This window comes from Hyposmocoma kahamanoa, unplaced genomic scaffold, assembly GCF_003589595.1.
Source record: "Hyposmocoma kahamanoa isolate Upper Pololo Valley unplaced genomic scaffold, ASM358959v1 86, whole genome shotgun sequence".
NCBI classification, from domain to species: Eukaryota; Metazoa; Arthropoda; class Insecta; order Lepidoptera; family Cosmopterigidae; genus Hyposmocoma; species Hyposmocoma kahamanoa.
The window spans coordinates 891,841-918,014 of record NW_020654289.1 but is presented as its reverse complement, the minus strand read 5'-3'; the positions used below and the strand labels follow the sequence as shown (position 1 = coordinate 918,014).

The 26,174-nt window shown below is 37.6% G+C and overlaps 3 protein-coding genes across 3 annotated transcripts in view; 1 reads left to right on the top strand and 2 right to left on the bottom strand.

The window, feature by feature from the left end:
• LOC113234768 (alpha-tocopherol transfer protein-like) overlaps positions 1-720 on the bottom strand; it is a 40,358-nt gene extending 39,638 nt beyond the window's left edge. The window contains exon 1 of the mRNA XM_026470239.1: positions 584-720. The gene's annotated coding sequence lies outside the window, so the exon portion shown is untranslated. The remainder of the gene's footprint in view (positions 1-583) is intronic.
• Positions 721-4,885: 4,165 nt separating this feature from the next.
• Positions 4,886-11,001, top strand: LOC113234846. The gene is made up of 5 exons (XM_026470369.1): positions 4,886-5,620; positions 5,823-6,047; positions 9,151-9,324; positions 9,703-9,921; positions 10,321-11,001. Exons 1-5 carry the CDS (start codon positions 4,886-4,888, stop codon positions 10,999-11,001), a joined length of 2,034 nt encoding a protein of 677 aa, XP_026326154.1.
• A 377-nt stretch (positions 11,002-11,378) lies between these two features.
• Positions 11,379-26,174, bottom strand: part of LOC113234845 (DENN domain-containing protein Crag-like) — a 23,467-nt gene continuing 8,671 nt past the window's right edge. Inside the window, exons 10-19 of the mRNA XM_026470368.1 lie at positions 25,678-25,752; positions 21,090-21,167; positions 19,187-19,413; positions 18,980-19,104; positions 18,634-18,816; positions 17,370-17,457; positions 17,050-17,232; positions 15,934-16,087; positions 15,754-15,870; positions 11,379-15,688 (exon numbers count right to left, since the gene is read on the bottom strand). Coding sequence (XP_026326153.1) covers positions 15,502-15,688; positions 15,754-15,870; positions 15,934-16,087; positions 17,050-17,232; positions 17,370-17,457; positions 18,634-18,816; positions 18,980-19,104; positions 19,187-19,413; positions 21,090-21,167; positions 25,678-25,752 — 1,417 coding nt within the window. The 3' untranslated portion in view covers positions 11,379-15,501. The remainder of the gene's footprint in view (positions 15,689-15,753; positions 15,871-15,933; positions 16,088-17,049; positions 17,233-17,369; positions 17,458-18,633; positions 18,817-18,979; positions 19,105-19,186; positions 19,414-21,089; positions 21,168-25,677; positions 25,753-26,174) is intronic.

Sequence of the window (26,174 nt, the reverse complement as noted above, 5' to 3'; positions counted from 1 at the left end):
TTGTTTTCAAGAATAAAGTATTTTTACTTGTTTATTTATAGTTAGATAAGGACGGTCCAAAGTCTAAAATAATAATAAGTACACAGTACAAAGCATCAAATTGTAATAAAATATGAAATTTTTAATTGTGGAACAGCGTAGCTAGTGTAAAAGTGTGCGTTACACGTCAGCGGCTGTAACCGGCATAACGCGATTCCATGTCAATAACGCGGTGACTCCCTTGTGTGTTTTCAGCTGTATATTGTAGGTAACATTTAAGTTCAGTTTAACGCTTGGTATTCTTAAATTACCTACTTTTACTTATCCCATAACTATTATTGTTAACAAGCGGTTAAGTACTAACTTTTAAAGCTGTTTCTAAACTTATATTTACAAAAACACTTAGACCATGATGCTGCTACTGTTCCTAAAACATTATTTAGATAAAAAGAAATAGAAGTTCTGTTATAATTCTGCTTACAACGAATTAATAGATGGAAAAAATTAAAAAACCTTAAGTTTTTAATTTTTTAAATTATGTAATTAATTATTAACAAGCGCTAACTATAACGTGTCCTACAAAAAGAAATTGAAAAGTACTTACACTTCGAAAACAGATACCAAACGTGAAAAAAAATCGCTATTTCGTAAACAAAAGTTCCAAAGTCACTGGTGCGCGTGCGTTCAATCTCGCGCCACGCCGAACTGACTGCGTCTGCGAGGAACGTTTAAGAGTAGATTGCATGGAGTGGCGTGGAATTGCTAATCAGAATACTTGCGGCATAATTATTATGAAGGGTGGACGCCGTGGACGGTCGGGGCAAGCAGTAAATTAAGCTATTTTCATCGTTATATTATTATGGTCAACAAATAACGTATTTTGGTTGTCTGCTGCGTTGAGAATAATTTTCGAGACAGTGAAAAAACAACACGTTATTTTTGGCAATTATTTTTTTCATCTCGGAAACTATGTATCGCTGCTAAATGCTTTGTAATTTTATAGAACACAACTTATGCATCCTTCGTTTTCCATTAATCCATCCTATAGTCCATCTAAATATTATTATTTTTAATCGTAATAAAGCCAAATAAGTCTAAATACCCTTGGTTCATGACCACTTTATAGTTCCATATTCACTCTCAGTTTATGTTAACAAGTTAAATTAAAAATAATTTAGGTGGGTGTGCATGGAAGGCAGCTGGCGGGCTTCTTCTTCAGATCGTGACCATCGTGGGCATGGAAAGGACCTCCTCGTAAGAGTGAGGCATAACATGTTGCTTCCATCATATAAATATAACGGTTTTACGGGCTGGTATTCCACGAATTATTTCGTAAAAAATAAATAATGATATAATGAGGGGTATAGAAGCAAAACCGTCTCTATCCAAAATTTACTTTTTTTAAACTATGAACAAATATAGAGTGTATGATCTATGACTACGAATATCATTTTGTTTGTTTCGTTCTTTGCTTCCAGGCGCAGAGACGTACTTAGATACTCTGAAAATCGTTCCGAAAAAACGGGGGTAAGGCGCACACTTGACAATGACCTAATTAGGTTAGAAACAAAAATGATATTGTAAATTTCAATCAATCACAGCGCATTTTATTTCGTAGATTCAATATGGTGATTGTAAGTTTTTGTAAGGAGATTACGCTTGAAAGTTTTATTGTTTTTTTTTAATTTAATCCTTTGAAAATGGAAAAAATGTACAACCAGTTTGTTGAAGACGTCTTAGGTAACGTAGTCATGATCCAGCAACATGGAAGAGAAACCCGAAAAAGCAGAAATGTGACTTTTGAACTAGGCAAGATTTTCAATATATTGTAGGGTAAACGTAACTTTTGATGGATCCGCTAGTTAGTTTAAAGTATTATTGTCAACTATTTTTTTTGTACATGGAGATAAGTTTGCGTTTTAAATGCGGTTTTTGTTTTGGACTACATGTTTACAAATTATACGCCGAAAAGACTGCTCTGGTTTCCAACATGTCAACATTTTGATGGAAAATATAAGTTAATATCTCGGTTTGTTCGTTAATTATGATACCTACTTTTACTTGGTATATAAAAACAAACAAGCATGGTTCGATAATTTTCTATTGTTAAGATTTTCGTTTCGGCTGATACAAATTTAGGTCTTTTACTCTACTGTCAAACTTATGAAAATGGCGGACTCGTTAATTCGTTAGTGTCTATCGTATTATGTCTTTTTGTTACGGAGTTATGACTTGTTTTTCGTTCGCTTTTGCAAATTGTAATACCATCCAACAGCCAGTAGTTTTTTGTGACTAATAGATGGCAAGAAGATGTAGAAACGAAAAGATGTCGCTTTCTTGATTTGGATTCTATACCCCTGTAATAGTCTTAGATAACATCACATACGTAGCTCTGAACCCAAAGTATAGTAACTAAAGCACTACTTGTGCTATAGAAATCGGAAATAACGACGGTACCACAAACGCCCAGAACCGAGACAATATAGAAAACTTAGTTTTTCTACATTGACCCAACGGAGGATCGAACCCGGGACCTCAGAGATGGCGATACCCTGAAAACCGTTGTGCAAGCAATTCAACCACGGACTCCGTCAACAAAAAACAAAATATGTGCAACAATATTATTTAACATAAGGCATTAAAATACTTATGCCAATGTCAAAATAAAGGAAACGGAAGGAAAAATAATAATATTTTATACTTTTAAAACGACGGTAAAGATTTTTCTAAAAAATTATCTACATACCTCATGCTTGACATATTCTTGCTAAAAACGTATCGCTCTACGTAGAGACCCGTGTACAACAGAGGTGATTAATATATCGAGTGATTGTGATACCCTACAGACAAAGGATTTAATCGTATGTAAATTATCAATAAATACAAAAACATAAACCGCAAGCATTTTAGCGAAGTGGTCTGTACCCAGAGCCCTAAAAAATCAAGTAGCGGAATTCCCAGTTTCAAATGACGTCAATAGGTTGGGACCGAGTTAGTCGTGTGACGCACTTGTTGAAGTATTAAAATTCTGCTCGCAAGAATTGCCACGACTGATTAAAAACAAAGTAACTAGCAGTTTTTCATAGATGGCATACATAGTTGTGAATGAAATTTATTCTAAAAAGCTATAGATTGTACTTACGTAACTTCCATAGCAATTGATAAATGTACCTATATGTAGATATTATTGACAAAATTATCAAGTTGTGTTATAAAAAAATATTGGAAAGATATTATGGGACTTTTTTATTGTACGCTAGCAATGCTCAAATAGAAGTACATTCAGTCAAAGCACTAGCTGTGATATTGTTTTATGGTTGCTTGAAATTCTTGGTCAACTCTTGGCAAATTGTCATAAGATATTGAATTATTGTTACTGTCTGAACACAGAAGCAGAAAAGCAGTTTAATTTAATGACTCTCTCTAATGGAAAGTAACAGGTATGTTCTGACCTCGAAACTGATTGCCGTTAACTATGTAGTGTCCAAATATTCAAGGCATTTTATTAATAAATCCACCGCTCTGAGTCCACTGCCGTCCACAGAGGCGATTCTGCCCTAACACTGGGAACTTTTGAGCTAGACATGATACAGGGCGGGATTTTTTAAGTTAGAAATTTTTTATGAAATCGATTGTAAGTCCCGGTTTTTTGTATTTTAATAGGTACCCATTGACGAAGTCTCGTGCTGATTTTTAGGTTGTAAATTTTGTTAAAAAAAAAAGGTTACCATGACTTACAAATAAATGGACGACGGGTCTAATACAAAAACCACGAAAAAAATGTCCCAAGTCAACCTATTTAAACGTAGTGACATGTAAAGGAATATGAAAAAGCTAAAACGTTGAATTTAAATTGTAATGTCATCGCAGTACTGTCTAATTTTGCTTGCTTCGCTGTCAGTCGAACAAACGAAGACTAAGGCGTGAATGACGCTCTGTATACGATTTTAACGCCCTATAAGTTCGGACACTTTTTAGCGCGGACCCGACGATCATATAATTGTAAGTCAATGTGTTTACCTAGGTTAATTAAACAAGCCTAAGCTTTCCACATCTTCTATCAACCACCAACTAAAACTGGTTATGGGCCCAGGCCCGCAAGGTAATGAGTGAAATGGAGCTTACCAAAATTCAATTAACAAAACTAGACGGCCACAACTGGGTATCATGGAAGTACCGAATGACAGCCTTGCTAAGAGGTATGGATATTGTGGTTGGTAAAACACAAAAGCCGATACGACCCGCAGATGGAAGCGGTGATGCAGCAAAATATTTGTACAATAATCTTATAATCTTATTAAATCTGAGACGTTACGTGCCCGGCAAACTTACATTGAAAAGAGGTTGGTAGAAAGCAAAACTCCATCCAAGGAAATATGAAATGTAGTCAATGACGAAATAGGCACAAAAACCAGATCATCAAACATCAGCCTCAAAGATATCCTCTCAAATTGATATACCAATAAATATGGTTCCAGACACATTTAATTTACACTTTCTAAGTGTAGCCTCCAAATATATAATTGAAAGTGATCTGTCTATGTGTAGGCAATACATCTGCAAACATCTGCACAATACAGATGTGCCAACTTTCTCTCCACCGACCATCACACGGGGCCTTATAGATAAAGTGGTACAGTCGATGTTAAAGACCCGTTCAACTGTTGACAAATATGACATATCACTAAATATATTGATATACATATGGCCATTTATCTCAGACATTTTAGTAGTCTTATTTAATATTATCTTTGACACCGGTGTGTACCCGGATGTGCTTAAGAGTACCAGGGTGTGTCTCGTCTTCAAGGGGAAGGGTGACAACTGTGATGTGAACAATTAGAGACCAATAACGATTGTTCCTACTATATCTAATATTCTGGAATCTATCCTATCTTCCCACGTAATGGGCCACCTTGAGGACAATGAATTGCTGACAGATAAGCAATTTGCATATCGGCAGAAGATATCTACAATTACCGCGGCACATAAAATATTTGACTGCTTAGTTTCCGGTCTGGATGAGAAGTATAAAATAGCGGGCATATTTTGTGACTTGTCCAAGGCCTTTGATGTGATTAATCATGAACTGTTGTTGGATAAGTTATATCATTATGGAATACAGGGTAAGAGCCACAAACTTCTCACGTCGTTCTTATCGGATCGTAAGCAAGTGGTGAAATTATCCTCGAACGGTAAAAGACTGGAGTCCGTTCCTGGCAGTGTGAACTTAGGAAACACGCTATTTCTATTATATATAAATGACCTTCCCACTGCCATCACAGCCGGCCTCTCCGTACTGTTTGCGGATGACACAACGGTTATAGTTAGCGCGCGCACGTACGAACAGCTGGGACAGAGAATCGATGAAGGGTGTGAGCAGCTCCAGAGGTGGTTTTCATCGAATGAGTTGCTGCTGAATATCACTAAATCCAACATCATGGTTTTCTCGGGTCGAGGTCTCACAGTTCCTCCGTGTGTAGCAAGCAATCCGATGCCGATATGCAATGAGAGTAGGTTCCTTGGCTTCACTCTGGACTCGAACCTTAACTGGAAGTGCCAAAAGCTTAAATGTCAAAAGATTGATAGAGAGAGAACAGGAATAAAGACGTCAGATAATCGAGAACTATGTATGCGAAGGGTGTGTTTTTGGAAAAGCACATAGACAACCATTTGGTGTTCGCGAAAAAGCTACCAAGTCTGGTGAACGTATACACTCTGACTTTTGTGGTCCCTTCCCTGCAAGTATTTCTGGATATCGATACTGCGTATTATTCAAGGATGAGTTTACACGATACAGATATATTTATTTCTCGAAAAATAAATCTGATGTATATAAAAAGTTGAAACAAATGCTGTCTGAGGCTAGAAATGATAATGGGGGAGAATACAATTATAAGAGAGTACGAGATCTACTTGAACAAAGTGGAATAAAGCAAAGGCTTATTACGCCTTACACGCTAGAACAGAATGGGAGTAGCGAAAGGGAAAACCGCACTATAGTCGAATCTGCTAGAGCAATGATGCACGCGCATGAAGAGTTACCTCAGAATTTGTGGGCTGAGATGGTAAATGCTACTGTTATATTTTGAATAGAACAGGACCAACTACAGTTGAACACAAATCGCCTTATGAACTTTGGCTTAATAAGAAGCCTCAGAGAAACCACTTGAGGATAATTGGTTCACTATGCTTTGCGCATGTACCAAAGCAGAGGAGAAAGGAAATGCAAAAGAAAGCTACACGTTGCGTTTTATGGATATTTATCTGGATATCGATACTTCGTGATCGCTCCTCATTACGTGCCCCAGATCGATTCAAAGACTTTATCGTGAATGCTGTAATGGGACACAACGAGCCAACGTCGCATAAAGATGCAATTAGAAGCCCGGAGAAGGAGCTATGGGAGTAAGCCATGGACAGCGATATTAACTCATTAAAAGAAAATAATAATAATCACACTCAACATAGCCCCGCACTAGGGAAACCTTGTGTCGCGGGTGCCATGGACACACACATAGACAACCACAAATTACACCCAAACTCACAAGAGAAATAAATGTAGGCCATACAAATATTTTTCCCGGCCCGGGAATCGAACCTGGGACCTCTGCATGGAAGTCCGGCATGGTAACCGTTCGGCCACAGAGGCAGTTGATACGTGGAATGATACGTGGAAGCTTGTAAACCTACCGAAAGGAAAAAAGCCATACCCTGCAAGTCGGTATTTCGAGTTAAAATGAACGCTGATGGCTCTGTAGACAAATATAAGGCAAGACTGGTAATTAAAGGTTTTCACCAGAAAAAGGGCATTAACGACGAACAAACGTTTAGCCCGGTTACTGGGATGGGAACCGTTCGCTCTGTGCTCAGTGTAGCAGCTAGCGATGGAATGGCAATGCTCCAGTTTGATATCACAACTGCCTTCTTATATGGGTCTCTGGATGAAGAAATTTTATGAAAGAACCGGAAGGCTATGACGACGGCTCGGGTCGAGTTTATCTTTTGCAGAAGAGTCTTTATAGGCTAAAGCAAGCACCACGATGCTGAAACCGTTGTATTACAGACTTCTTCAATGAAATTGGTTTTAAGACAAGTGAAGCAGATTCATGTCTTTTGATAAAAAAAACAGCGTTCGGAAAAGTGATTGTGGCTTTGTACCTACGTGGATGATGGTCTGGTCGCTGGATCAAGTCAAGTTCTGCTAGACGAGTTAATTAAGGAACTCAATGGTCGGTTCAAGATAACCACAAAGCCTGTCTCTTATTTCTTAGGTATAGAGATAGAGAGCAGAGGAGATGGATTCAAAATATTCCAAACTTCTTATGTACTGAAGATCTTGAGGAAATTTGGGATCGATACTTGTAAAGCGGTCTCGATGCCGACTGTAACAGACAGTACCCTACGTCAAGCAAAATAAGTGGATATGAGTTATATGAAAAATAATTTCAGATCAATCTTTGGAGCCTTGGCATACTTAATGGTATGCACTAGACCTGAAACAAAGTCTGAAAAAACCAGAAGAAGCAGACTGTGTGCGACCGAAGCACATAATGCGGTATTTGCAGTACACACCAGATCTAGGTATCAAGTATAAGAAAACATAAACAAACAAGGCATTTTGGAATGTTACAGCGATGCTGATCATGCGGGAGATATCATCACTCCAGAATCCACAAGAAGATCCACAAGCGGGGTGCTGTGCATGTATGCGGGAGGAGCCATCTCGTGGTTGAGTTAAAGACAGACAAGTGTCTCAATTTCCACTACCGAGGCTGAAATTGTAGCGGCTAGCGAAGCTGCTAGAGCAACTATATGGCTGTCTCGAGTAATAAAGGATCTTGTTAATCTTAAGAAGATTCCGTGTTTAAAAGTTGATAACGAAGATGCTATAAGGCTAGCAGAGAATCCTGAATTTCACCGTCGTACTAAATATATCCGGGTGCGACATTTTTTGTTAGAGAGCTGGTGAATTGTGGTGATCTGAACGTCGACAAGGTGACTAGTGAAGATTAGCTGGCTGATATTTATTTTCGGGAAACCACTTGCCAGACCCAGGATTAAGAGGATTTCAGAACAAATAGGTCTCTGTTGAGAGATGTTAAAAAAAGGGTTACTATGACAACTAGAACCTGTTTGTTTGTTATGTTTGAAATCTATCAATAAAAGAAAAACTCTAAGTATGTAACTTTACAAATTTATTTATTTGTGTTTATCTAGGTTAATTAAACAACAACAAAGCTTAAGCAGCTTTCCACATCTTCTATCCACCACCAACTCCAACTAATTTACGACCTTTTTTAATATGTTTTCATTGAATAAAGTTCTTTGAGTAATCCACTATATACGTCAATTGTCTTTATTAATAAATATCTGGAAAGTGCATCAACGTTTACTCATTTCATTAACTACGAATCATTTGAGAGTTGTTAAACAATCAGTTTAATCGTTATTGATATCTTATAAATTATTGAGCATTTAAACCTTATAGCACCTTTTTAGCTTTGGTATTGTTATTATCTCACATAAGATCTTTTCAATGATAAAAAGGGGTTTTTACAGATACGTATAAATCGTTTCCCTGCAATCTACAAATTAATTATTTCTAACAAATTTATTCTTTAATATCTACAGTTTACCTATTAGTACTTACGTTAAAGGGTAGGTATTGGTACGCAAAATGTTTTGCTTGTAATGCCTGAACAAATAATTATTTATTATTATTATGCAAAACATAATCAGCATCTGTGAGAACACGCCCCATTCTTTTAATAATAGTTACATACCTCTTTACTGAAGCACTCCGCTAAAATTAGACCACCTATATAGGTACTTTAAATAAAATTAAAATACATATAGTTGCAAAAATGACTTTTAAATTTTTTGAAATGGATTCCATCTACACAATTAATAAAATACTAGTAAGAAATTGTAAGTAAAATTACAAATGATTCTCTATGGGTGCAATGAACAGAATGTGGATTAAAACAATGCCATGGCTGAACGGTTCGTGATCTGGGCCATAGAATAAACGAAAAGAAAAGTAACGTTAATAATTTTGGGGTTAGAATATTTGTGAATCTTATTCGTAAATGTATTGTAATGTGATTGTAATACAATAACGAAACAAACAAAGTACTGTGCTTAACAATGTTTTCTATAAATTTTAAGCATTTATATTACGTGTGCGATAAAGTTATTGTGCGTAATTTCCGTAGTCGGAGGTTCGTCCCCCAAAATCCCGGCTTACAAAATAGACTAAAGGCCTTCAGAGAAGATGGGATCAAAATCGACGATGGTGATGCGGAAGAATATGTTGAACAGTCCGAAAGTGACTTTTACAAAGTAAGTGTATTATAGGTTTGTGTTACGTTTCATATTTTCTATTAGGGTGAAAGACCAAATTATTTTTAACTGGCACACGTTCTTTCTGATAACAAAAAATGATATGTAGTTAGGGTAACATATAATTTTTTGTTTGTTTTGTTTTCACAAACTTTGTTTTTTGTTTCTTTATTTTCACAAAATTCACTCAATTCAATTTCATAAAATTGTATTAACAAATAAAATAAGACTGTTTACATTAAAAGCAGAAAATGACCAAAAAATTAACTTGGCATAGTGTAAGTCACAGTCAAAAGTATCAATTTATTGAATTAGCACTGAAATTGTAATACTTTTGGATGAAAGTGATTGTATGATTGGTTATTGTCTATATAACAGGTTGGAGATGTTTACAATGAACATGTGAATGAAACCCTAATGGGCAAGCATGAGTTGCGTCACCAAATTATCAAGGAAAAGTACTTTAAAGAGAACATGCCCAACCTTTTGACTTGGAGTGAAAAGGAGCAAATTCGACATTTAGCTACAATGCATCCCGATGAATGGACTCCAGAGAGGATAGCCGAGAGTTTTCCTATCACAGTTCCTGTTGCTAAGGTAAACAAAAAGTGAAGGTTTTTATACCCCGAAACAGTGCCTGAGCCATAGTCACATTTAATAACATTGAGAGACTCCATATTTTGAAATATATGAATTGGCCAGAAGGCCACTCTTACATTTTATTAAGTAATTGTAAGGCAAGTTTTCACAAGAATATCAAAGCTGCAAGATATGAAATCAGATTATGCTAATTTTCAAATTTTACGTTTTGCATTCAAGTGACAAAATCCATAGTACCTTGTATCATTCAAGTGACAAGATCCATAGTACCTTGTATTAGCATGCTATCACAAGGTACTTTGGGTACATCCCATGGATGTATACTGGTATCAATTAGTTTTCGAAAGTCGTCTAGTTTATTGTAAACATAATTTAATTATTGCTTTATTATTACAGAAACTACTAAAGTATGTTTGGAAACCAGCTTCACAAGCCAGAATAGCCCGTCATGATGAATCAGCGTTAAGAAATTGGAAAGAACTGAAAGAAGGTCATTTAGACATACCTGAAGATTTACGACGACATTTCCTGAAATTCTCAGAGAGGAAAATACCTTCATTAAGTAAGAAGTCCTTAAAAATAGATATAACTCGAGAAGAGAAACTTGGGGAATTTGAAAGAATCATACAAAGATGCGCTGCTAGAGAGGAATCTCTTAAAGACACAGCAGCAGTAGAGACAGATCCAGAGATGCCCAAATGTAATGAAAGAAAAAAGAAAGATTCTAAAAGGGTAACATTAGACGACTTAACTGCTAAAATTCAACAGCGCCTAAATAAAGGGAATGAAATTGACTTGCCTGATACAATGATGTTAGACATGGTCACTACTGAACCTGTTAAAGTTAATAATAATCAAGCGGACAGTCATCATGAAGTAGATCTTTTTACCGGGGATAGCAAAGCTGAATTAACAGAGTTTAAACCAACAGAAAATAATGTAATCAAAATAGATTATACAAAGAGAATTAGGATACCAAAGAAAGCATACAAAAAAGGCGCAACTTACAAGATCGACGACTGTTATTATGATGATGATGGGAAGTTTTTGTATAGAGTATTGGGTATGACAAACTAATATAATAGTAAATTAATAATATTGTAAATAATATGAGGCCATGAGAACCATAGTGGCCTAACTCATTTTTTTACAATATTGAGTTGTATGATTTTTTCCAGTTCAAATTGATCATTTTGATAGAACAAGAAAGGCCTAAAAGCGATACAACGAATTTTCACTAGATGGCAGCATAATCATTGTTATGGTTTTTAGTCTGTGATCTAAATTTGAGGTGCCATACTGGCCTAAGTAAGATAGGCCACTATGGCTTGTCCATTGAATTAGGCCACTATGGTTCTCATGGCCTCATATATAGGGTTGAAGTAAATAAAACATTGCCATTCAAAGCATTATATATTTTTTTTTTATAAAAAATTATATGCATTTTGTTACAACTGTCTTTGAGAATAACTAACAATTAAATTGAACTCAATAACACGGGTAGCCTACCTATAAAATATCCATGTCTTTTGAAATAAGCAATAAAAATAACCAAATTATTTATTTGATCTCAACTCCTTATTCTAATAAATAATGCGGTATCTATAGGTTATTACAAAAATACCATCTGTGATTATCACCATTGTACAATTGCATGGAACAAAAATATGGCTTACGTGTGATCACTTGATGCAACTAAAAATAGCTACCTATGAAAATAAAAGTATTGTCACTATTTCTACAACGCATTTCCTCTAATTCTATCGGATACAATAATAAACAAAGATCCCGACAACTTCGTACAGCCGACTGGAATAAAGGCGATTGGGGTAATTTCATATTTTTTTTAAATAAAAAAAATTACGTATATCACTTTTTTTACACTTATCTAGAACCCGCAATCATTGCTGAAACTTTACAGATTTTCTAGAGTATTTTTATAACGATGCGTTTTGTTTATATTTTGTATCAGATGATCAGAATCCCTCACACGTACACTTGCGAAAATGTGCATTAATTATGTATAGTAATCGCAATGCACTTTTGCCAAAGGAACAAGTTAGTAACGAATGAGTATTGTAATTTTCTGCTTAAGCCAGATTTGAAAACATTATTTTTTACCTGGTCCATAGCGCTCAACACGTCGGGCTACTTATTTAACTTTTCTTCGAGACAAAACATGTTATATAATTAAAATTTATTGCAATTTCAATTGTTACTAAGAATAATCATTACATAATATATTTATTACTTACTACAATGAATACACAATATTATGATTTAATCATATTAGTACATACATTTGTATTGACACATTTATCAAAATACTTTCAAATTTTGGCAGTCACATTATTTTCATTTTTTTTACCGATTTATACTGTGCGGTAAATAATATCTTTTAAATTAAAAGGCTGATTTCGTTGTTTTATTATTATAACATACATTAAATAAAAGAAACGGTACACTAATAAGAAACAGATTTTTTGTACTTTCAACTCTAAATTTTAACTAAGACTGATTTTGTTGTTTAACACCATTAGCAGTAGAGTATTTTTTTCAAGAAGCCTCTAAAGTGTCGGTAGAGCAAAGGTCTCAAGACGAATATACATTCTTGATATATTCTGCAGCTTGTCAGGTTCTTCTTATTGTAGTAGATAATTAACATTTTATAACTAATATTTATATGATTGTATTGGCACTGCATTTTGTTACATTTTCTGTTATATCGTGTATTATAGCAAATAAACAAATTTAAAGCTACTTACCTGTACAACTTCCTTCAGTGAACCTTTCATATTTGCATTTAGATCATTGCGTCATAAAGAATGTCTTTATAATTCCACAACAAGCCAGCCTTGAAATTTAATAGATAACAATGACACATCCTTCCGTTGCACATAACCGCAAAAATTGCAGAAAAACAAGTAAATAATGTGACGTTGTGAACACATTCAATGCAAAATTTCTATTACTAAAATTCGTTTACGAATTTAACTGTTGCTGCAATCACACGATGTCTGCGTAACTTGCCTGTCGGCGTCTAATCTACCCTATACAACATTACTATGTACACTCGTGATTTGTCATTAAACTTTCTATATACAGTTTTTGACTTTCCAATCAAGCTCACATAATCAGTTCGTTTTTAACCGTTTTGATAAAAAACATGTATGTAGGTATTAAATTTTCAATTAAAATACAGTGCCTAATGCCTTGCATTTGCGTCACTCACGTGCAAGCTCGCATCTAATAAATCTGCTTTATTTCATTACATATTTTATAATATGATCATAATAATTTACTAAGGGGATATTGACAATGAGTTAATCAAGTAGGTAGGCTGGAACAAAGACAATCTGTTCAAGTGGGAATACATTCTTGCTCTAGCGTCACAGGACAATTATGTTAAAATTAGTAGTCCTTTTATGAAAATTAATAATTAATATATTATTAACACAAAAACTACACCGCCTGTTCTAGACAGTCGTCTTCACAAATTCTTATAAGGAATAATAGTGCTTCTATAATAAGATCCTTATTGACATTATTCGCTATTAAAAAGTGTAAAAATATTGTGAAAAACGTGACTTTATATTAAGTTTCAGGTTCTTCGTATATTTTATAGTAGTAGAGTACGTAATTCTGTACGAATAAGCAAATTACACGTATTCAAGTGTAATTTGCTTCCTTATTAAATTAAAACATATTGACTGACTCGAAGCCACAATTTCGAATTACACTTTATTATTGCAGGTACATTATGAGGCGAGCGTCACGGATGGTGTCGTTATGGTGGCAGACTAGGTCAAGAAGTCTAAGGAGATAATGTAGAAATTTAAGTGTTCTTAACGGCAGTATTTAACACACGAATGTGAGCGGCTCAGGGACAAGCCCAACCTATTCTTGTCCCCCAAACAATGCATAAAAGGGAGAAATAAAGCTTTAAAGCCTCCAATAACCGCAATAGGAAAGCAAAAACCTATAGATAGTTTAAACAATTTGAAAATATTTAGCACCCGCGCTACTAAACTAATAGATATGCAGTGATACAAATGAAACATGAATTTGTGATTAACAAAGTACGAGTAACAAGACGTTTTGGGGCAAAATTTTATTTAGGCCACTATTACAAATTGCATAATGTACAGTAGTATTGTTTCTACAAGTCGCTATTATAAAAGAAACTTGTGTGAATTCTTTGTATTGTCTTTATATACACCATGGTCAGCCATTATATACGTTTTATTGCAGGGCACGTTTCCTCTATGGAGAGGATGTAGGTCATAGTCCACCATCCTGGCCTAGTGCGGGTTGGAGACATATAATGATTGTGAACCTCTTTCGTTGTACAGATTTCATCACGACGATTTACGTCATGGTTAGCGAAGATTATTGCTATTATTGATCAATAACTCAATAGGACTGCTAATTGCGATGCAAGACAGCTTAATCGGGTATTTAGTACTTATTGGTAAATTAGATGTCGCGACGAGTACCAAATAGCTAGTTTTTATTGATGAACTGCAATTTATCGAAGTTACTCTAACTTCCAGTGATAACAAACAAATCAACTAGATGGCGCTTATTGCATGGATTTTTATGGATAGGGTCGTCTATTATTTTAATTTGTTTAGGATTAGCACCATCTGCACATATTAGAAAGCGTTAATTTATAAATTATTTTGTAACAAACACTGCCATTTATTGACAGGCATGTTTGTTAAAGTTCAAAAAATGATTTTAGCTCATGATGAATATTTGAATAATATTATAAGGAAAAAACAGAATTTAAACATATTTCATATTAAAGAGGAATTAATTGATATTTACGGCCATTTCCATAATATAACCTACTTCTAGGTTATTGATCAGTGCCATCTAGATGTGAGACGGAATTTGGACTTTTTTCAGATCTACGATCTGCAGTAAAAAGATTAGTAGTCCCTCTTGCGTTATTGGTACATGTTTGCTATTAAGCGTTCAGAAATGTACGTAACCTAGGAATTAAAATTATACATGCTGCTACAGGGATTTGAATCGTCGACTTCTCAAGTAAACTTTCTCCCACATAGCCATAATCGCCATTAAAGTCATAATCGGACTCTCTGATTTGCTTTCAAATCGAAAGTTCGTTTCAGGCACTGGCTACGGGAATTTGTGGACCAGTGTTTGATTCGGCTTTAGAACTACACGGTTGATTTAGTACGTGTTATTTCGAGTTCAGCGAATGATTCATTGATTACGGCTTCTGGTCGCAGTGCGAGTTTTATCGTGAAGTATAAACCCTAAATATGAACTCAAAAAATGGACGGTATTGTGTGTAACTACGATAGGATGTAAGTTAACAAAGTAAACGTACACGTAGCAGTCGAAAGTATGACACGGGTCAACCGATCGTTAGTACAATAAGAGGTTTATAATTGCATTCTTGCACAAATCGATCGACGCGTTGCTTTGTACAATATCGCCGTCTAAGCGGAGCGTCAATTCCTTAGCTCTTCTTTCAGCCGATCGTCGAAAGGGCCCGCGCGGCCGGCGAGGCGCGGCCTACCCGCCCCGCGGCCACAGGGCCGGAGGTCATTCGTCGGCCGTGAGGCGCAGCCGCTTGAAGTAGTGCCGGCAGCACACGGCCGTGGGCGACGGCGGCAGGTCCTGCGGCCGGGCCTCGCCCAGCTGGTCCAGCGCGCGCGAGTACTCGCGCTGCAGGGCGATGAGGTCCACGGCGTTCTCGCCGAGGGCGGCCATGGCCAGGAACAGCACGTCCCTGCAAGCGAGCGAAGAGCGCGTTCAGCCCCCGGGGCGGGCCCGGCGGCGCGCGGGGGGACTTACCGGTACAGGGAGTGGTACTTGTTGTGGCCCGCGGTGCTCTCGCGCCAGGCGGCCAGCCGGCGCAGCGCGTCCGAGAGGTCGTTGGCCAGCAGCCCCTCCAGCACGGCCAGCGTCGCCCTGCGGAGGCGGCGGGGGTGAGCGAGGGGCGGGCGGGGCGGGCGGGGCGGGGGCCGTACTCACGAGTGCGCCGCCTGCAGGTGCTCGGTGAGCAGCAGCGCCTGCAGCGCGCGCGAGCGCCGCGTGGCGCGCCGGCGCCGGCGCCACGCCGCGTACAGCGCCACGCCCGCGTCGGCGTGCAGCCGCGGCAGGTCCCAGGCGCACAGCACGCGACACGCTGCGCCGAAGAGGGTACCGAGAACGAAGCCGCGTTTCCTTCCGGCCCGCCCCACGGCAGCGGGCGGCGCCCGGACTCGCCTTCCTGCATCCTTCGTACGTAGATGCAATCGACGAGGTAGCGAACGCCTTTCATAGACCGCAAGAAATGCCCGATTCTTCCCGAAAATCCAAAATGTGCTCATCCCCAAGAATGAAAAAGCGTTCCACCGAGTGCGATATCCTCCGACACCTTGCTAAACACCAGTGTCCGTACGCAGGTTTGCAATCATGATAATTTTCTTCGCCTGATTTAAACCAGGGTGAAAATTTACTACGTTCCATCAAATCAAGAAACGTACCTTGTTCGACAAAACTAACAAAACCTGTGCCTGATGGTAAGCTACACGCCTGTCCAGAACAGTTGCAATGACACTCAGCTTTAAACCCCGAGAAGCACTACCGCTGCGCCCGTCACCCTGAGACATAAGTTCACAAGTCCCATGTGCCTGTAACTTCACCAACACCCTTACCCACAAACCGGAACGCAATATATACCCACATCACCGCTTAGACGAACTCTTTTACAGGAAGCTCTACTACCAACAAGCTAACATCTTTAAGTTCCTTTGTTTTAAAATTATTTCTTACAATTATGTATTATTTCTTTTCTGTTATAAGAACTAACAATACCATCATAATTTTCAAAACTAAAAATCGTAACATATAACTTCAACCAATACTCAATTAGGCACAAAACTTGAACTTTTTATTTTAATTTTTTCTAAAAATAATTCCGTTTCAATTTATTTGCCGAAAACACCTTTGCATATTTTGGTGAATTAAGTTTAACCCATGTTGCTATTCCTTTGTCTTATTTTTTAGTCTAAAGAACAGTCCATTAGAGCTGTATTACATAATACTTTATTTGAACACGTGTTACCATCAAACCCAATACAACTAATTCCTTACACTGTAACTCACCCGACTTCTCCGTCTCCACCAGAGCGTCAGTACTACCGTACTTAGATTGGTAATCGGGACACAACAACTCCGGTAAGTGGCTGTCAATATTAGCGCGATCCAAGAACCATATTAAGTTCCAATATACTATTGGATGGGACTCGACGAACTGTGGCTCGGCTAGACACGCATCGCCTTCTCTGCCTGCAAGTTTATTTATTAATTTTGTATTCGAAGGGTATATTGGTGTAATAATAAAAAAGGGAAATATTAATTTGCATAATGTTAACCAATATTAGTTTTAAAAATATGTGTGGTGTTAGTTACACGAAATTACTTACCTAAAATAGATTCGAATTCTTTTCTTAGCACTAAAGGATTTAAATAAGGCACGCTTATCGTTTCAGGATTTTTATCTTCTCGCTTTACCTGTAGGTTGAAAGACAATGTTTAGTAAAAGAACAGTTCTTACTGTTTGATGGCAAGGAAATTTTGGTGGTACGGTTTTTACTTTGAAATAATCAATAGCCAATGAAATAAGCAATTTAATCTATGAAGGCCAATAACTGAAAGAGGTACAAATTCCATCTTACATCTAGATGGTGCTGATTAATAGAATGGAAGTCATTTATGTTATGTAAATAGCCGTGGATATCAATTAATTCCTCTTTAATATGAAATATGCTTAAATCAGTTTATTCCTTGTAAAATTATTTAAATATTCGTCATGAGCTAAAATAATTTTCTGAACTTTGACAAATATGTCAGTCAATAGATGACAGTGTGTGTTACAAATTAATTTATAAATTAACGCTTTCTAATATGGGTAGATAGCGCTAATCCTAAACAAATTAAAAGAATAGCCCGCACTATTCATAAAAATCTATGCAATAAGCGCTATCTAGTTGATTTGTTTCTTTATCCATAGAAATTATAATAGCTTTGATAAATTGCAGCTCGTCAATGTAAAATTAGTTACAAAAATAACTATTTGGTACTCGTCGCGACATCTGGTGTACCAATAGGCACTAAATACCCGACGACGCCATCTTGTATCGCTATTAACAGTCCTCTTGACTTATTGGTTCATGTCAAAGGTAAAAATTAAGACGACTCGGTTTATTGGTTAAGGAGTTAGATAGATAGATAAACACTTTATTCCCTGATACAACACAAATACAAATTAAGCATAAAAGAAAAAACAAAACATGATTGTCATAGCAATGAAACGGCGCTGCATATGCCAAAGTTTCTAAGGCGCTGGTTTTCTGTCAGAGAGGGATTAAATTATTTAAAAACAAACATATAATGACTATACGTAAAGTTATATATTATCATTGACAATAATAATATACATAGTAAAGTGTAAATAGTGCATCTAAAATAACCAAGTGCATGAGCGAATGTGAATATAATTACAGCTGTACGAGTGGGTTGAGATTGTAAAGAGGTTTTAATGTTGTGTAATGTATTTAGTATGTAATATAATTAAACACAGAGAGAGTTGGGGTAATTAGTTGAGAGACACCGTCTCTCTCTATGTAAGTTCCAATCTCACCGGGGACAACATGACAAACCCCAGGAGGACGTGGAAGAAGCGCTCACCAGCACTGAGAGCAGCGGTACAGTGAGCCGGCCGCAGGCCTTGCAGCGCGTGTTGAGGTTGGAGTCGTCGGCGGCCCAGTCCGCCATGATGTCCTCGTCGTACAGCAGCGCCAGGCACTGGTGGCACTGCGAGCACGACGACAGCTGCACCTCCACCGACACCTTCACGTCCTTGCTGGGCTCCTGGGAACGCGGTCGCTCCTCAATCGAAAGATCGACATTAAGAAAAGGCGACTCCCCGTTTCGATCGACCGTCACGATAATACGGATCCGTGGATCGGCGGAGAGACCCCCAGACCGAGAGACGGAGGACGAGGCGAGGGACGGAAGTGCGAGGCCGGCTCACCGCTAGCGGCGGGTACAGGTGGTCGGGCAGGTGCGCCGCCAGCGTGGCCAGCGAGCCGCGCTCCAGCGAGCACGCCAGCTCGGCGTCGCTGGACGCGCGCCGGAAGCCGCCCGCGCCCGCGCCCTCTGCAACCACAGTTTAGTGTAGTTCTGCTCTGCGGCTCGAGGCACTTACGTCCGGGCGGGAAAGGGCTTTCGCGGCACGCACCGTCGGGATTCATTTCCGAGGACCCGTCCGTGGAGTCTTCCTCCGCGATCAAGCTGCTCAGCGCGCTGGTGGCGTTCGCGACCGCCCCCTTCACTGGCGTCGAATTCGCCGATATCACTTCCTTCATCTCGTCCAGCTTCTTCACCACGCCCGTTGAGAACGACTTGAGGCTGTTCAAACCGCTCTGGAGCAGTTCGTTCGACTTCTTGCCTGCTATACTTCGCGGACTGGAAGTGGGGAGTTTTGGTGACCAAATAACCAATGCGACGCGTTTAAGGGTCCGATAGGTGCGCCAGAGTTGTAATATACGGCGTTACCTTTTGCAATACTAGCCACAAATTTTACAAGTTTGCAGTGACTAGCGACCGTGTACATTTTGTATAGTAATTCGCAAAGCTCTTGTAATCGAATTTTTAATTAGAGATGATAAACTAACGTTTACTGGACTGCTAGTTTCGGCGAAATAAAAATATTGTTGTATTAAGGATCGGAAGGATCTCTTCACTGACTCACTCAATCATCAAGGTGATTATTTTTAAAATAATTTGTAGAAATAAATTGAAAAAACCAAAATGGTACAAAAAGGTAGAGGCTAGCCAGCATAACAATGGCAACATTATTTTTCAAGGTGCAATAGTACCAATTAGTTTTTTACTTCAAATAAAAAATCCGAAATAGTGCATCAAAAAGAACAACAAGCACTGCTGCGCTCTGTTTGTTAAAGGTAACCTGAGTTCAGATATTTTACTTTATATTAGTGAGTGTCATAGCCAGTCCGATCACGGCGTCAGAGTTACAAAAATATAATGTGATATTATGTCTGTATACCATGGCACCTTTCGAACTTTTTAGGGGAATATTGTATATATTGTTGTTGTGAGTGGTTGTTAACTAAAAAAAATAATTAAAAAAGAGCAAATAAAATTAACATGCTACTAACAATCACTGTGAATTGACAAGTGTTTTTCGAAATAAACCATATCATGCACATTTTTTTGTACCACAAACTTTGGAGAATATTTCAATTTAATTTGATTTCTCGGAGGATAGATCAATAATAGCGCTGTAGTATGTCTTAAATAAAATCGTACGTTTGGCCTATTATTTCAAGCATATATAAGATTTGTGTTAGCCCAGCGGGACAACGGTTGCACAAATTCAACGTATGAATATTTAGTAGCAATAACTCTCGTGTTTCGGTTAGGTAAAGGAAAACATCGCGAAGAAACCTGCATGTCGAAGAAGGTTCGCAACTCTTGGACAATAAATGAAGTCTCCAACCCGCATTGGGCCAGCGAGACGGAGTATGGCCTAAACCAGGGGTGGGCGAGCTTTCTTCATCAGAGGCCAGAAAAGCATAAGAAAACTTTACAGGGCCACAATTTAAAAAAGAAGCATGTCCATTCAAATATTTTTATCCGACTTCAAAAAAGGAGGTTCCAAAATAAAAAAGAAAATATTTCACCTCTAAGTGTGGCACAAACAAGGGGAATGACTTTTGATGTCGGTTTTTTTTTAGTACTCTGTATTGAGATTATTGATCATTATTATTGTGTAGTGTCATATTATTTTGAGTGTATGCTAAAAACACAAATATTGTGTATCGATATCGAAGGGGCTGTCAAAGTATATTTCCTAGGGCCATATACTCCATGGACCACAGCAATGGCATGTACAAATTATAGATTGATTATTTTCAATAGGTGGAGCGATGTCATAACAGTGAAATCCTATTGGTCGTTGAAACACATTTCCTATGTTCGCCACCTTGGGTCTAACAGCGTCAATTGCCTAATTTTTAATAATAGACCTCTGAAGTAACCTGTATTGTATGATCTTCGTGGCCACGAGCGCTCGTCTCGATTTATCCTCCACGGCACGACACAGCACCAATGCAACTTACCTGAAGTAGCTCTCGATCATGGCTTTGCCCAGTTTCATGTTTTCCTTGCGCAATGACAGTCGGGCGGGCGAATAGCGTCTACGGAACAAACAGGCAAGCGTAGCATGTCGTGATGTGCATAGCATACATTTGTGAACAATATTTATACAATGACCAATTGCGTCAATCCGCAGAAAAGAAACCTTGAGGTACTATCAACAACGTTAACATCTTACCACATTAAGGCTTCTTTTTGTTTGTAGGCAACGGCGGCTGTGCTTATTCTAGTCAACCAACGACTTTTAAGGGCTAAGGCATACTTTTGTTACAATCAAACATAAAAGCAGTTTTGGGTGTGGCAAGGTATCAAATTTGCTGATGGTACTCGCGATGAAGCTCTACCGTTTAAACAGGCCTTTGGGCCTGTTTTCTGTCACGCGGATTTAGATCCGCATACGCTTATCTATATTATCTGTGTGGCTTGCGTGACAACAGAAAGTCTATGGAACCCTGATAAGCAGTAGTTATGCTTGCGGATTAGTTAGCGTAAAATCCGCGTGACAGGAAAATGACCTTTATGGTCTGTTTACCGTAGCATGCACTATTAGAATGTGTCGTCATTCTTGTAAATAACATTTTCAGGGCAATGTATTTTCGGTTTTAGTATCTCACGAATTGACCTGTGAGGTTCGTGTCAAACTCGTTCTATCAATGAGTTATATTCATATACAGGGTGTTATGCAAATGGAATGATATAATTTTTTGGGGGTTTGAGGCAATCATTTGCTAGCTTTTACCCTCTGACCTCATATCCTAGTGTCACGGTAATAGAAATATGACTGTTTAATTATTACACGAAATATCTCCTTTAGACCGTACTCAATTTTTTGTTTGTGATAATAACAGCACAAAATAAGTTTTGTAGTATTCTGTAATGTATTGTCATACTAAATAAATCGTAATTTGATACAAATGGTTGCAAAAATACGACTTGTGAGCTTTTAAAGTTGAAAAAAACGCATTTAAAATGTCAAAATAAAGATATTTAGAAATTAGCTTAACTTAAAAATATCTTTAAATATTACCCTTTCCAACCTAATGCTTACATATAATAGAAACAACCACAATTATTACTATCTAAAGAAGAGATATCGTGTAAATGAATTTAAAAAAATTATAGTTCTATTACCGTGATACCTAGGCATGGGATCAGCCGGTAAAAGCTAGCAAATGGCAGTCCCAAATTAGTAAAAAAATGTGTCGATGCATGTACACAACATCCTGTATAAATAGCTATACGAGTAGCGGACAACTGCCACTTTTGTAACATCGAGTTTTGAAAGATCGTATGTTTTAATTAGTTAGGACAAAAATGTCAGTTACGGCAGTTAAAAAACGAGAGGGACATTCGTTAGTAAAACAATGAACCTCGCATGAAATACCGCCATAATATTTACCCTATTTTTATCTATGTTTTGATATATTCAGATATGTACTTACTATACAGTCAAGAGCATATCAAGGTTCATACTTTGGACCGTTCTTATCGCATGTGTCATACAATGGAATTTTACATGATAAACTACACGCGTCTTTGACCCCGTACAAAAAAAAATACCTCACAGATTATGCAATATGCTAAAAGTTTCTTATTTAAGCCCGTATTAATAAATTCGTCTTAAATACACTGAAGATGTTATTGAAGTAAACCATCTTTTGGTGGTTTGCATTAATATTAGACATAACTGGTTGATGACTTTATCACCTCAGTCAACCGTGACCATGGGACCTGTAAAGGGCCCTTTGTTTGAAAAAAAAAATATACACGATTTAAATTTGGAAAAATAGTTTCATTTCCTACGTGTAACAATCGCGAAACCCTAAGAACCCCATAAACCATCTTTATTAATCACTTGAGTCAGCGTTTTCTCACTAATTACGCATCATTTTAAGAGTTTTAAATGATGCGTAATTAGTTTTTAATTACCGTTTATTAATAAAAGTACTCCGAACTTAAGATCGTCTAATCAATCAAGTGCGTTCTTTGTCACTTGATGTATTATCCAAGATGGCTTGATTTGAGATTTAAGGAATTAGAAGCTGTTTATTAATACGGGCTTTGTTTACATCTACGGGTTTACATCGCCATTAGTCTGTACATCAAATTATAAATTCAAAAATATTTTTCTAAACGTTCATATATTTTGAATACCAAGATTCAATTATTGCTTTCTTTCGTGATGTCACATAGACAAGATAAATTACTTAAAACATTTTAAGTAGGAATGGCGATAAAAATCCGATGCTAAAACTGAAAAAAACATCTATGAAGTAGCATGAAATAAAAACAAGAAATCAGTTCTCATTGTGAAACAATACCATGCCTTATTTAGAAGTGTTTACTTTAATTGTCTTTTCAAATTTATGCAGTATTTAAAAGCGGTCCTAGCCCGATGGGAGTACGGTTGCTTTTCAATAGAGATGTTGACGGTTCGTACCCCAGTGGCGGTATGTACCTCCTCTCGCTAAAAGTGAAGAAAAACTACATCGTGATGTGTTGAGGCGAAATAAAAAAGAAACAAAAATTATGTCACTTCACACAAAATTCTTATGGAATTTCTCTTACTATGGTGTTAGAGTTTAAGTGGCATTCGTATATTTACATGCATGCAACGATTGATTTTGTACATCGGCAACCATGCAGCAGCATTAGAACCTATACTTAATTTTGTTTATCTGTACAGAGCTCGTGTGGTAGCGAATTCTTGTCAAGATTATAAATAGTTTTTAAAAGTTGTTCTGTCCGAAATGTTATTTTATTAACAACATAATAGTGCCATAAATAATGACGTAACGTTAGTGCCACTTATTTGAATGCATCCAAGATATAGTCATGTTTGAAGAGCTAATTTCTACCACTTACAACTTGTACATTGTCAACATATAAGTAGACACAGTACAATTATTTTCTTAATATCTCTCTGCAGTCGTAGATTTTTTTTTGTTTATGACACAAATTGGTTTACGACGGGATGAACAAGTAGTAACCGACACGCCAAGTACGGCAAGTAGTGCCGCTCAGAGCTTTGAATCGCAAAGATCTTAGGGATACTGCCACTACGCCTGTCACCCTGAGACACGAATTGACAAATTTCATGTGTGTGTAATTTCACCAGCACCCTTACCCTTCAAAACTGGAACGCAGTAATGCTCACATTACTACTTGGCGGCAGATATAGGTAAGTTGACAGGGCGGTACTTCCCTGGACGAACTCTTTCACAAGGAGTTCCTCTGCTACTAACTAACGCCGAATTTATGAATGCACTTGAAAACAAATTGTCATGCCTAGTGATTACCTGATTAATCGTCTATAATAAATTCAGAATTACGTACTTTACTGTTTTGTTTCGGTTTCCATGTAAACTATATACAGCTGTAAAACTATTTGTTTGTCGTTTTTTAATAATAAAATTACCCCTTAACAATGTATACTTCCAACATGATTGAGTGCGTTCTGTTTGCAACATGAGCAAAGGGCAACTGATACAAATCCGACGACAGCCGAAAACCACAAATGTTGCCCAAAGATATCCGGAAAGAAAATAGTGGTACTGTACAATAACTATTATTATTTATATGTAATTTATAAATATTCCTTTCATTTATTTATGTACCATATTGTAAAAAGGGTATACTAGCCCTACTATATTTTTGAAGACGGAGTAAAATGCCATTTGTATTGGTAGGGTTGAGTTTTCATAAAATATTAATAGTCATGTAGTTGTTGTCGACTATGTCTGAATTATAAATGTTACAACATTCTAATGATTACTAATTGCCTTATCGCCTTCTTCATTCTAATGTTGGTGTTTGGTCTACTAGTGCCGAAATCAATTTTTATCAATATACATGTCGAAGACGATCATGATTACGAACGCTGAACGAGACGCGGCGCGCGGGAATCAACTGTCATCAACGCGGAAGGGTTCGCGCTACGACAGCCTATAAAAGCAGATGGCATGAAGGGAAACCACTTTTTTTCTTCGTCCAGCCATCGACGAAACAAGAAGTGCCACCTGCCTAGGATAGGACTAGATAACGACTGTTTTTTTTGTAAAATTAAATAACTTTGAAACTAAGTTCTTCTTTTTTCTCATTGCTCGGGATGTTTAACGATGCTTCCTGATGTTTGATGATAGCGCTCAAAACGTTGTCGAGCCGATATACATTTTAACAAGAACAAGCGGATTTGATTATCTATAATGAAAAACTTTAATATATAATGTCTCCTCTTTCTATTTTTAATAGACCTACGAGTAGTTCTAAATGCAGTCGATGTAATAAATTTATAAAAAATTCAATTCAATGAACCCAGTTCAATGTGCTCAGCAGTTGCAGAGGACGAATACTGGGCCGATGATAATTCAAATGTAACAAGTCGATAATCGATAGAATGTCGACTGCCATAACTAGCTGCTTACAAGCGGTCAACACTTTTGCGTAATGAACTGTCATTTTCCTCTACCTTCAAAAACGACTAATTATAGTCAGCTTGTAAGAGTGTACAGGATAATTAAATAGCAGTGAGTCCGGATCGCGGGTACTTACCCGAAGAGTCCTCCCAAGCTAGCCAAACTGGAAGCGACCGTCCCTCCCGGCGCCGTCTCACTCCTATGCAGTTTCCTGCAAGAGGAAACTATCGAGGTCATCTTGCTTCACAAGAGCATAGATCTAGCGCTACTCCAGTTAGTACGGATCGGAGAGGAGCGGTTACTGGCGGGGCTCTGCCGGGGATCGCGGGCCGGGCGTTTAGTTGTTAACTGGGCGACGTGCGGCAAGTTAGGTGAACTTTACTTCGGACATCACTACAGGTGAGGTGAACCATTAGGGTGAAATTGTATTTTAATTGTATGGTTTTGTAAAACTGGCTTAGGCTCTTTACGTGCAGTTGGTAGATCTCTAGGCCACCACAAGTAAACATGTTACTTTTATTAAAATGTACTTTTATACATTACAGTCGACTTTGAATCACTGCCATAGTTTTTATCTCCTTGCTACAATGGCTAATTTTACATTAAAATGCTTGCCGTCACATTTAAACACTT